The following is an 11,696-nucleotide window of genomic DNA, read 5'->3' on the forward strand; positions in this document are numbered from 1 at the left end:
TCCGGCCGGTTGGCTGTCCCCTTACATCCGGCCGGTCATATGTGCTGGTCCACTTAGGAGATTCCCGGTAGTATACTCTGTGGAGACTGTTCGCAGTATTGCTACCTTATGCCTTCGGCTGAGTGGGCTACCTGCTCGGCCGTACAATCCTGTTCAACAGGAGCGTCGGAATCCCAACTCCTCGCCAGGTGCCTTTGACTCCGATGAGACCCCGTTCGGTCGACCGGTCTCATCTTCTCTGGTCGGCCGTTCGGCCCTTTGGCTTCCACGTGGTGTTGACTTTCCTCAGAGGGGGTCCCTGTTCTTACCGCCAGATCAATAATAATAATAATAATAATAATAATAATAATAATAATAATAATAATAATAATGTTTTATGTTTTAAATCAGGGATAATTAATGTTATTATATAGCTATTGTTTAATAATATTAATATTTACATTTTATTGGACTTTTTAATCATAAGGGGTTGAAAATTTAAAAAAAAATTGCCAAGTAAATGGATAATAGACATTTGAAATGTTGATAGATACGGAATGAAAATTTAATCGCTCCTTGAGTCCATATAACCCAGCGACTGAGACCAAATAGCGTTTTCCTTAATTAGGACATCAAAAAGACACTTACCAGGTAAAAATTTCTCAGATGTCTTTTCTTTTTCTTCTTTTTTCCGAGAATTGTTTCCAATAATTTTATATCGCCTTCTTTAGGGTTGGTTGCAGTGTTGAGAAAATCTGACTGAATCGGCCGGTCCGATCGATTAAATCGTAAATCAACTCTTGATCCGATTCGGTCATCCATTAAAATCGAAAAAATAAAAAAATTAGTCAAAATTGATCAAAATCATTTAAAATCAGTCAAAATCGTTTTAAATGATCAAAATCTTAGGTTGAATCAGAATTGAATTATGATTATATATATATATATATATATATATATATCTATATATATATATATATATATATATATAAGTTGAACCTTAACAATTTCGATCCGGTAATTTCTCCGGTTCAATAATTTTCTCCGATTTTCAAAACATGGGTCGGTTGTTACTTGTGGTTGGTTGTTACTTGTCAGGATGTGCTTCGGTCGTCACGCCAGACGTCATCGTTAAGTCTCCCGGCGATGTCGTCTATGGCGAGTGACGACCGCGCACACGCACACCACCCCATCGCCGATCGCCTCTACTGCTCCATCTCTCTCTTACTCTATCTATATATACGGAAGCTCGGCCTCTCTCTGTATCGTGAAGCGCTGAGGAAGTCGAGCTTCTTATAAATGGCGCAGCACTTTCTTGTGTTGACCTACCCCGCGCAGGGGCACGTGAATCCGGCCCTCCACCTCAGCCGTCGCCTGGCGCGAACCACCTCCGCCAGAGTCACCTTCTCCACCTCTATCTACGGCCACCGCCTCATGTTCCCAGCATCCGCCGCCGACGAGATAGTCGAAGACGGACTCATCTCCTACCTCCCCTTCTCCGACGGCTACGATGACGGTTTCGACTCCAACATCCACTGCCCCTCCGAGGCCTGCGACCGTTTTCGGTCTGCCAGCTCTGCCTCGCTCGCCGCCCTCCTCCGCCGCCTAGACGAGCTCGGCCGCCCCGTTACCTGCATCATATACAACATGTTCTTTGGGTGGGCCGACGACGTCGCGCGCGGCCACGGCGTCCGCTCCGCCGTCTACTGGATCCAGTCCGCCGCCGCCTTCGCCATCTACTACCACTACTTCCACGGCTATGAGGACCTCATCAAAACGCATAGCCATGACCCGCTCTTCGAGGTCAACTTACCGAGCCTTCCCCCTCTAAAGATCCGGGACTTGCCTTCGTTCTTCGGCATCACCAGCGACGAGGACCCCTATTCGGTGGTGCTCAAACTGTTCGAGCAATTGTTCCAGGTGCTCGACAGGGAAGAAGCTGATTCGGCGGCGACAGTGCTGGTGAACACGTTCGGCGAGCTGGAAACGGAGACGCTGGCGGTATCGGCAGGGAAGGTGAAGCTGATACCGGTCGGGCCGATGGTACCGCCGTCGCTTCTGGAGGCCGCAAAGGATGAGCCAGAGTTCGATGCGCTAGGCGATCTGTTCAGGCCGGATGAAAAGAAGTACATGGAGTGGCTGGACGCGAAGCCGGAGCGGTCGGTGGTGTACGTGTCGTTCGGGAGCTTGGCGGCCTTCAAGAAGCGGCAGACGGAGGAGTTCGTGCGGTGGTTGCGTGAGAGCGAACGGGCGAGCCTATGGGTGGTGAGGAAGGATCACGAGCAGGCGCAGGGGGAGTTGGAGGCGGCCCTGAGGGAAGCAGGGGCGGAGGGGATGGTGGTGGAGTGGTGTGCGCAGGGGAGAGTGCTGTCGCATCCGGCGGTGGGGTGCTTCGTGACGCACTGCGGGTGGAACTCGACGCTGGAGAGCCTCGTGTGCGGCGTGCCCACGGTGGGGGTGCCGCAGTGGACGGACCAGGGAACAAACGCGCGATTGATGGAGATCTGGGGCGCCGGCGTCAGGGCTGAGTCAGACGCGGAGGGCGTGGTCACGGCGGAGGAGCTGAGGAGGTGCGTGGAGATCGCGATGGGAGGCGGCGGGGCGGCGGGGATGAGGAGGAGCGCGGAGATGTGGAAGCATAAGGCGCGGGAGGCCGTAGCGGAAGGTGGGTCGTCCGATCGCAATCTAAGGGCCTTCGTTGCGGCGGCCTCCCAATAATTGGAGTTGGGTAGAGAGCTTGTGACATCTTTCCTATCCAATGAGAAGCAGAGTGACAAACAAAGCAACCATCACATCCTGTCCTGCCCCACTCTCTCTTCTGTCTCGGCTGCATCACAATTTGTTTTAGAACAGGAAATAGAGTTTTTAGCCATTAAAAAATCGAGTTTCAAGCGGGAGAGGAGCGGTAGAACCTGTGCTTGCGTCAGCCGATATAAGGAACAAGCAATTCCTATTAATTAAGGAATGAAATGCTCATTTTCCGTAGGTTTCATCATTTTATAAGCCTATTCTTAATATTTAATTAAATTTTTTTTCTTGAATATATTATTTTTCAATGTAAAAAAACACCTTCAAAACAAAATTCTTTCAAGATACCCTACACCCTTACGAATAATAATCCCTTCATCTTTGTTACTAAAAAGACAAATACACTAAAAATCGAGTCTCTCCTCTTGTTGAACTCTTCTCGCTTTAAAAGTTGATTACTTTGAAATTTTATATAATTAAATAATAATATCTTAAAAGAATGAGATAATATCATCTTAAAGAGAAAAAGGTCTAATCTTAAATTTCTTATCAAAAGAATAAATTTATCCAAAAGGATATATGGACATCCAAAAAGGTGACATACTGTATATCTACAATATTACTAATTGCAAAGACATTAGTGATGATTATTCAAAAATGATAAGCTAATCTATCTAGATAGGTGTTTTGACAAGAAAAAGTGTGTTAAAAATTGTAAAGGCATAATTCATGCCGCTACAGGCTACAGGCTACATGGGCACTCTATAAAGTTAAATTATCGAATTGTCAATGAGGCAACTGAGTGACACCCAATCTAATCCATCAACTTATCAACAAGGCAGCTGAGTGACACCCAAATGGACTGATTTGATAGAATTCCTCTCACAAATTTGACCCTCTCATAATTAGGCAGGTTTACTTTTATAAAAAAAAACAATTGGCAAATATCAAAAGGGGTCCCAAATTTAAAAAATTATCAAATGAGCCCCTTTTTTCAAAATTAAAAAAAAAAATCAAATAGACACTACGTCAGTGATTTTCTCTTGAAAATAACCTTAAACCGATATTGCTCTAACAACTATCAATAGTTGTTAAAACATGTAAAAATTTCTCAGTAGTTATTAAAACGTATTTAAGATTTACACATATAAAATCTATCCAGTAGTAATTATGATGTATATAAGCTATTTATTAGCAACTATATTGTGCTTATAGTAAATTTAGGGGTTTAGAGTTGTAGCAACTAAATAATAGCTTCTACAATTATTTTAAAATGATTTTAATTTATTTAAAATAATTTTGATGAAATTTAAATAATTTTTATCAAGTTGGTAAATAATATTTTGATATAATAATATTTAGAGATCCTAAATCATAAATCTTAAATTCTAAATTTATCCTAAATATATTATAATAACTACTAGGTAGCTTTTACTCGATGTAAATCCTAAATTCCAAATTCATCCTAAACACGTTGTAATAGTTACTCAATAGTTTATACATTTTATAACAACTATTGGATAGCTTTTACCCATTATTAATTTTAAAATCCTAAACTCACATAAATATATTGTAACTACTATTGAGTAGTTTCTACCAGTTATAATAGCTATTTAGTAGCTTTTAAGTATTGTATAGTTATTGGTAGTTGCTATAATAATGTTAAGTCAAGGAGTATTTTAAAAATAAAATCATTGAAAAAAAGACGTCTATAATGATTTGTAAAATTTGAGACGCCTTATTGATTTTTGCCAAAAATATATTGAAATGTAACACGCTATTCTTCAGATTCAAATCATCCCAACTAATTAGGATACATCCTCTTTTTATGAGCAGTGTGACACGGGTCACCACCATTGCTATTATTTGCTTGCCTCTCCGATGTCGACAAGGACAATGATGGTGGTGGGGTCCAAGTCAGCCTCGCCATGGAAGTTCCCCTTGTTAGAAGATCTGATTTAATGGAACTGATCATGATCTACAACTTACAGAGTCTAGATAACAACCTTAATTTGGTTTTTGTCCTATTTTCTCTACAATTTTAGCCCAACTCGATCGTCTATAAATCGAGTAAATCTTGAGGAATCAGTGTAGATAACTTCAACCACAATACCTCGTGTTAACACGGTATCAAAATGGTTGATCATGCTTCCTTCATGTTTGTTCTATACAAGTTCAGCCTCATTTCCATCACTGTAGATTCACCTCAGATTCTCTGAAACTCACATTTTCCCTTAATTTCAGAACCACCATAGTAAGAGTATTTACGACCGGAATGATTTACGAAAAGGAAGAGTTAAATCGATAAGAAGCCTCTCAGTTTGCATGTGTACAATTGTATGTTCGGCACTTTAGAATGCAGAAATCTGCAAAGGTGTATAAGATCTATCTAACTCTTGAGACATACATCCATTATGCATTAAAAGAAGAAACACCTAAGACAACAATTTGTCCAATGTCCTCTAAATAACATTTGCTGGCATCTTTATATACATGTGCGATATACAAAACACTGGGAAACTAGTGGCCAAAGCTCTAAGTGACAAGAATATTGGAGGCTTTCTTATCAAGTTCGATATAGTATTATCTTGCACGAAAACACAAAAGAAGGCATGTATTGTACCTCTAGAGCTGAATTTATACCTCAGCAAATCCTTCTACCAAATGATGGATTCCTGCCTCTGTGTCTGAAAGTTGTGCGTTGGTGATCCCCACCTCAGTTTTGCAAAGGGGACAGAGTGCATTTAGCTTGAGCCACTTATCTATGCACTCTTTGTGGAAAAAATGAGTGCAGGGAAGTTCACGCAATTCATCATTGTCAACGTACTTTGTTAGGCAAATGCAACAAGCCTACAGCAAGCATAGCAGAGTTTAGGATTCAGCTGAGAAAATGTATCTAGATTCTATAAGTTCGCCAAAACCGTGAGATATACAGTCATGGAGGGTATTTAGCTGAGAAAGATGCATCAAAAAATACAAGCAACATTTTATCCTAGACCTCAAGTTATTATTGAGTCATTATGGAAAATTGCTGCTAATAGACCTCGGGTCGATTCTCAATGGGTATGGAATGCCCTGCTGGTTTCCTCAACCTCTCTTTGCATGCAGTGTAGTTGCTGGGCCAAGCCGCCCCCAGTGGGAGGTCACCCTGGCGGGGCTGCCGAGATGACGATTTCACCTTTTTGCGGCCAATGATGGCAAATTGCCACCCTAAGCATTTCGAAGCTCATTCTTAGATAGCCTTTGCAATCATTTGTATCATGGCACCACCAAAGACGATTATTACAACCATGCTTCTCTCCTGTTAGTAGATGCACCACAAATTCTAATTTGTTCACAACTATGTTTCTCTAGCACTAAAGTGAAAAACATGATGATGACTGAAATAGGAATTTGGACAGATAATTCAGATGTAGTTTAACTGAAAAACAACTGTGAAGTAACAATTAAAAAATGGTCTGCTATACTGATATATTGAGTAGAATCAGAAGATTTTGTATGCTTATATCCAGAACAAAAGGGTCACAAATAACTATGCTGTTCCTCATGAGGCTTCTTGTTGACATTGCTGCATTTCCTTTCTCCAGCAGTAAGGATTAGCTTGACACTTAATGTTATGTTGACTCGGTGAAGGTTTGTTCAAGTTGGCCCCTAGTTGGGTACAACAGGGATATTCTGTTCCACATGCAGATTGAATCCATGGCAAATAAGTGTTGTCTGCACCCTTCCAATAATTCCATGCTATGATTTGATGATAAAGAATATTTACTTTGTAGGGATCTTAAGCAAGAAAACAAAACATGGAACTTATTTTCTCCTTTTAGATACTCATCAGGCATGGATCCTTTGGTAGAAATGTATAACGCAATAGGCAATGAATTTGTGTTTAACATAAAGCAACAATTACTTAGAAGCTGCTTCACTACACCCAAACCAACTTACTAGTGACCTATCTTCGATGACATTTTGTGTTGACATGGGTGAGGTTTACCATTCTGCCACCAACTAACACATAGACATCCTCAAGGGCAGCACAACTACAGTGAAGACAGGTTGAGATAATATGAGGGATTTTGCAATGTTGGCAAGGTCACATGAGCATTCCGCAACACCAATTCATGACATCATCAAGGATTGCACAGTTTAGAGTAACATTAGAGTCCGGTCACAATGAGTATGGATATTGAAGGCTATTTACCAACCTATGTACAGAGGCTATTCTAATGATCTCCAGTGTTGAGGTGATGGTCATGTAGCAATAATGACAAACTTGCCAAAATGAGAACTGCGCTCGAATGTTCGTATTTATTATACAGTACCTTGCTAACAGGTTAAATAACTTTGGAAATTGTAATGGCCTTCTAATAATTAATAGTGACATTGTAGCATATGCAAAATGGATGAAAACTTAAAAACAAAGAAAAAGAGAATTCTTACAGCATCTTCAGCAGAAATAGTTCGTTCCTTATCAGTACCAGCAGCCAATATCCCATCTCCGGAATGGCCATCCAAGTTACTTTCTACATGCCCTCTATTTTTCCTTCTTTTAGTTTTGAACTTGTAACTTGGAAGTGCATTGATTGATTCCAAGGTAGCACCTCTACCATGAGTTGTGTCCTCTCTTATCCCCATAATAGATATAATGCAAGGCAAGCAACAACAAATCATTGCACAAAGAATGAAAGGCAAAGCATATCCTATACAGCTGAATGCAAGGAAGACCATACATAATCTGAGAACAAGAAGACAAAAATGTGAATCTCTAAATTCTACATGATCAAGAAGAAAATAGTATCTTGCACATACATACCTATACAAGTTTGGGGCATCATGGGCAGAGGAGCGCCCCCCAAACAACCACACATTGCCAACAACAAACCACACAGCAAAAAAGCAATCCAATGCCATCTTGAAATTGTCAACTATTGCATTTATCCTGGAAACAAAAATATGTGAAATTGTTTATTGTAACCAAATTATACTAAACAATAAATAGCATGGACATAAGATTGTGTCAAACATAAAAATCATTGAATTAAGCATCCAAGTCAGTAATAAATTTTCAACGAGTATAAGCTTAATACAAAGTTCACTTCTACAAATCTTTCTTTGGTAAGATCTATTAACCAACGCCAAACATACAAGAAGCAATGCTGTCATAATCAATACTTCACTAAGTTCAAACCTTGATTGTGATAATCATATTATCTCAACAATTCATATGTTGTGTTTGGGCTTTGTTGTGCCCAGCCAAACATGAAATGGAAGCATTAAGAATATAGATATACAAATATAAGTCGCTGTGTGGTCACTATCCTATTATCTTGAGCTTTTAGAATAAGTAGTTAGCCACTCAACTTTAACATAGTAGAGCAAGAGGCCCTATGCTCAAACCTTGTTTGTGATAATAATATTATCTCAGCAATTCATATGTTGCGTTTGGGCTTGTTATGCCCAGCCAAACATGAAATGGAAGAATTAAGCGTAGGGATTATTATTCCCTTCCCTAGGTATTATTATTCCCTCCATGAACCAAACATTGTATGAATTATGGGTGTGAATTGATGACTCACCCTCGAGGAAGATCACACTTGTTTAGATCAACTAATATGAGAGTTGACACTATGTTAGATTAAGGAGAAGAGTAGTGAGAGGTTTAAAAGTAAAACACTCCTTGGATAGCTAGGAGTTCATATATATGAAATTAAATCTGGATTTTGGTGAAATTGTGATTGTTTATCACATCAAATTATAGGTAGAATCATAGAAGGGGTGGATTCACAGTATTGAGGTTAGCTGCATAGAATTGCTTTAATAAGCCACTATTTTAGCATTTTATTGATACAACCATTCTCATGATTCTATCTTTGTAAAAGAAGAATTTGTTAAATGGTAGAAGATCATGTAATTGACCAATACCTACATGCCACCAGTGAAATAAAGATAGATGACATGTGCTCCAATTCTGAGCACTATGTAGCAAGTTTAAAATCTCGTTTCAGGCTGGGATCTCAATTGCAGGCCTGGACGAGACTATTTAGTGATGTGTTGGCCATGCTAACAACACAGTGTTGACTTGACCCCTTTGAATAAGGATCTACGTACTATTGATCATGACTTAAAATCATCGATTATAATTTGTTATTCTAAATGGAAAATCTGAGAAAGGAAATTAAACAAAATAAGAATAATAAAATACAAGGCAAAACATTCATTTGAAATTGTCAAATCAATTAAGACTTTCATTAGTATATGCCTCCTTGTAATTATTCATAACTCTAAAACTTGTAAAATAAAGCAATTGAGCACATGACACAACCAGCACTAAGATAACAAGACATAAGTCCAAACTACCTGCAGTAACTGCGTGTATACATCCCTAATTAAACTTTAAGACAATATTGCTGGTAGCACACTGATCATTTAAAGCATTTTTAACTATGTTAAGTAGAAGTTTCTTTGCCTCTGTACTACCAAAGTAAACCCCACATTTTCAATTATATTTGATCCAACTTATCAAACTATACAATCAATTAGATTCCATTTGAACATATCAATAATATTTTAATTTATGTCCATTTTATCATTTGTTAGAATTCTACCAAATTTCTCTCCCGTAATAGAATTTTTAGTTTATTTGTATCAGAAGCATAATGCTATATATCGACTGATTATATAAACCCTATAATGATTCAAAATGTAGATTGGAATCTCCTGTAACACTATCCAATCCAAAAAGAACTTAAAGCAATCAGATTATCATGATATAACAAAAATTAAAAAGTGCAAGAATAGAATATAACATTAGGAAAAGAACTTAATCCATGAAAATTTACTGAAAACTGGCAACACGATCCGGCACTGAAAATGAATCAATAAAAAATTTCAGATAGAATAAATAAGCAAACCATGAAACTAGACCCAAATAATGGAATAAGAAAATTGTATTTAGTTTACTAAACCAGTTACTTTTAAGTACCTTGGGCTAGGATTTACATTAGCTTGCCCCAGCTCCAATGCTGGATTGTGACTATTTTCTTGTTGTGGGTTGTGAGTGCCAGCTCCATCAGCATAGGAGCTAGAGTCATTATGGTTATTCCTTGTAGTTTCCTGATTGGAATGTGCTGGATCTTGCTCAGGTCTCTGACGACTGCGATAAAGGTAGCGCCAATAAAGATGTGGCAGTGTAGCAACACAGCCTGTTGTATACCCTATGATCCACGCAGATAATGGAGTTCGTGGATGCTCATGTCTTGACAATGATAGCACAATGACAGCTGCTAGAATTTGGCTTACACTAGCAACAAGCTCAACTGTAATCCACAAACCAGAGTTCAAAGGACTTCTGTTGCGACGACCATGGTTCTCTGTTCTTGTCAAAGATGAATTTGTCAAATTAGACGCATTTGTTGATGACACAACCAATTGAGAGGCTGGACTGCTTGTAGAAGGGTTATCTTCACTAAGTGTTCCACATGGGTTACTGTGATCAGCTTGCACAGGGATAGAGGTTGAAGCATCATTAGTACCTGATATACCAATTACATATTCAAGTCCATTTAAGTTATTTACTCGATCCATCAGCAAACGGTGTCTATCAGTTCGATGCTCACAGCTTATTCCCTATGTCGAAATCCATAAAGATTCAATAATGGGAGAGTATAGAAGAATGCGAAAGCCTGCAGTTCCTTCGCGAGCTGGTAGATGCTTAACTTCAATCCTTCAGTTTTATTTAGCTATTTTCTGAGATTCTGTTCACCTATAAGCAAACCTATCACGCGCCATTCTTCTTCACAAAACACTTGAGACCGATATAGCCAACCTATAAATGTGTGTATTCTGCACTCAAAAGTGTAAATTAGCCAAGCGCATGAACTAAAGTTGCTATAGTTTCAAGAGAAAAGCAAATACAAGCTCAGGCATATACAACAATAAATTCTCCAACCTATATATTCCACACAGAATAAAAGGAAAAGCTCATAAGTGAACTACATATTATCTTGATAATAAACTGAGCTACAGAAAAGGCAAGCATTGGAACCCATAGTCCCTCATCTCTGCAACCTATAGCAAATTTTATCAGGTTGAAGAAGGAACTTCACAAGAATTTCAAAATGAGCTTATCTTCAACCAATAGATGTAATATCCTACCAACATGAAGTACGATTACGCGCCATTGCTCTCATAACCTTTACCGCCGGATTACCGCACACAATGAACATTAAATGGAGGACAATGAATGAGGAATAACTAAAGCGGGGCATATTAGCGACAGAGCTAAAATCCTACCAAATTAGATGTGCAGTCTCATAGTAATCCAACATACGAATCTATAGAACAAAGTCAAACAACAAATCGAGAAATAAGACCAAATCCTGATGAATCCCACAAGAATACACCGCCGACGAACCAAAGATGTGCAATCAACAAGAGGCGGAAAGGGGAAATCAGAAAACTCACACGAATCCTTGCTTCCACACCCGTGCCCCCTTCGATCGTAAGCTCTCTCCCTCTCCGCACTTAATCTCGTCCGATTTGGGGGAATTTTGCCGCTTTATTTTATTGTACTCCGGCAGTTGTTGGGCTGTTCGTGTTCGTCCATGGATGGCAATGGAAGATGCCTTGATACCGTCCGATCGGGGTTGGATGTGGTGGAAATAGATTGGACGGTGCAGATCGACGGACCAACCGGCTCCATTTTATTTGGTCTGACCGGAATCCTCTCCTGCGCTTACGTATGGTCAGAATCCTCGGGCGTGCTTGTGCACGCTGCAAGACATCTTGAGCGTAGGATCTAGATCGAACGGTGTGTGACTTAGCTAGAGCACGAATTGACTCATATCGATGGTTAGGGAATGAGAATTCTATTGCTAGAGTTTTGTGAATGAAAAAGATATTAAAGAAGGGGTGAAAATTAAGAAGGCTCTTTGTTTTTCCTAAAGCGTGAAAGGTACATGCCATTTTGAATT

The 11,696-nt window shown here is 39.5% G+C and overlaps 2 protein-coding genes across 4 annotated transcripts; one reads left to right on the top strand and one right to left on the bottom strand.

The window, feature by feature from the left end:
* Positions 1-1,036: 1,036 nt before the first annotated feature.
* On the top strand, positions 1,037-2,964 carry LOC122002408 (UDP-glycosyltransferase 75C1-like). The gene has a single exon (XM_042557561.1). It carries the CDS (start codon positions 1,279-1,281, stop codon positions 2,695-2,697), a length of 1,419 nt encoding a protein of 472 aa, XP_042413495.1. The 5' UTR covers positions 1,037-1,278; the 3' UTR covers positions 2,698-2,964.
* A 2,159-nt stretch (positions 2,965-5,123) lies between these two features.
* Positions 5,124-11,339, bottom strand: LOC122002409 (E3 ubiquitin-protein ligase At1g63170-like). Of its 3 annotated transcripts, none has more exons than XM_042557563.1 (5): positions 11,188-11,339; positions 9,707-10,566; positions 7,538-7,663; positions 7,165-7,348; positions 5,124-5,577 (listed from the first exon to the last, which is right to left on the bottom strand). In XM_042557563.1, exons 2-5 carry the CDS (start codon positions 10,306-10,308, stop codon positions 5,365-5,367), a joined length of 1,125 nt encoding a protein of 374 aa, XP_042413497.1. In that variant the 5' UTR covers positions 10,309-10,566; positions 11,188-11,339; the 3' UTR covers positions 5,124-5,364. The 3 variants fall into 3 exon arrangements, with proteins under 3 accessions (XP_042413497.1, XP_042413496.1, XP_042413498.1); XM_042557562.1 differs by having other exon boundaries at positions 7,165-7,459; XM_042557564.1 differs by having other exon boundaries at positions 5,467-6,028; positions 7,165-7,459.
* Positions 11,340-11,696: the final 357 nt, after the last annotated feature.

Source organism: Zingiber officinale, chromosome 7A (assembly GCF_018446385.1).
Source record: "Zingiber officinale cultivar Zhangliang chromosome 7A, Zo_v1.1, whole genome shotgun sequence".
Classification (NCBI taxonomy): domain Eukaryota; kingdom Viridiplantae; phylum Streptophyta; class Magnoliopsida; order Zingiberales; family Zingiberaceae; genus Zingiber; species Zingiber officinale.

Coding starts and splice junctions, on each gene's coding strand:
- LOC122002408 (XM_042557561.1), top strand. CDS start 1,279: ATGGCGCAGCACTTTCTTGTGTTGACCTACCCCGCGCAGGGGCACGTG.
- LOC122002409 (XM_042557562.1), bottom strand. CDS start 10,308: ATGGATCGAGTAAATAACTTAAATGGACTTGAATATGTAATTGGTATA. Junction 7,664..9,706: donor AATGTAAATCCTAGCCCAAG/GTACTTAAAAGT, acceptor TTTTGTTTCCAG/GATAAATGCAATAGTTGACA. Junction 7,460..7,537: donor GATGCCCCAAACTTGTATAG/GTATGTATGTGC, acceptor TCTTGTTCTCAG/ATTATGTATGGTCTTCCTTG.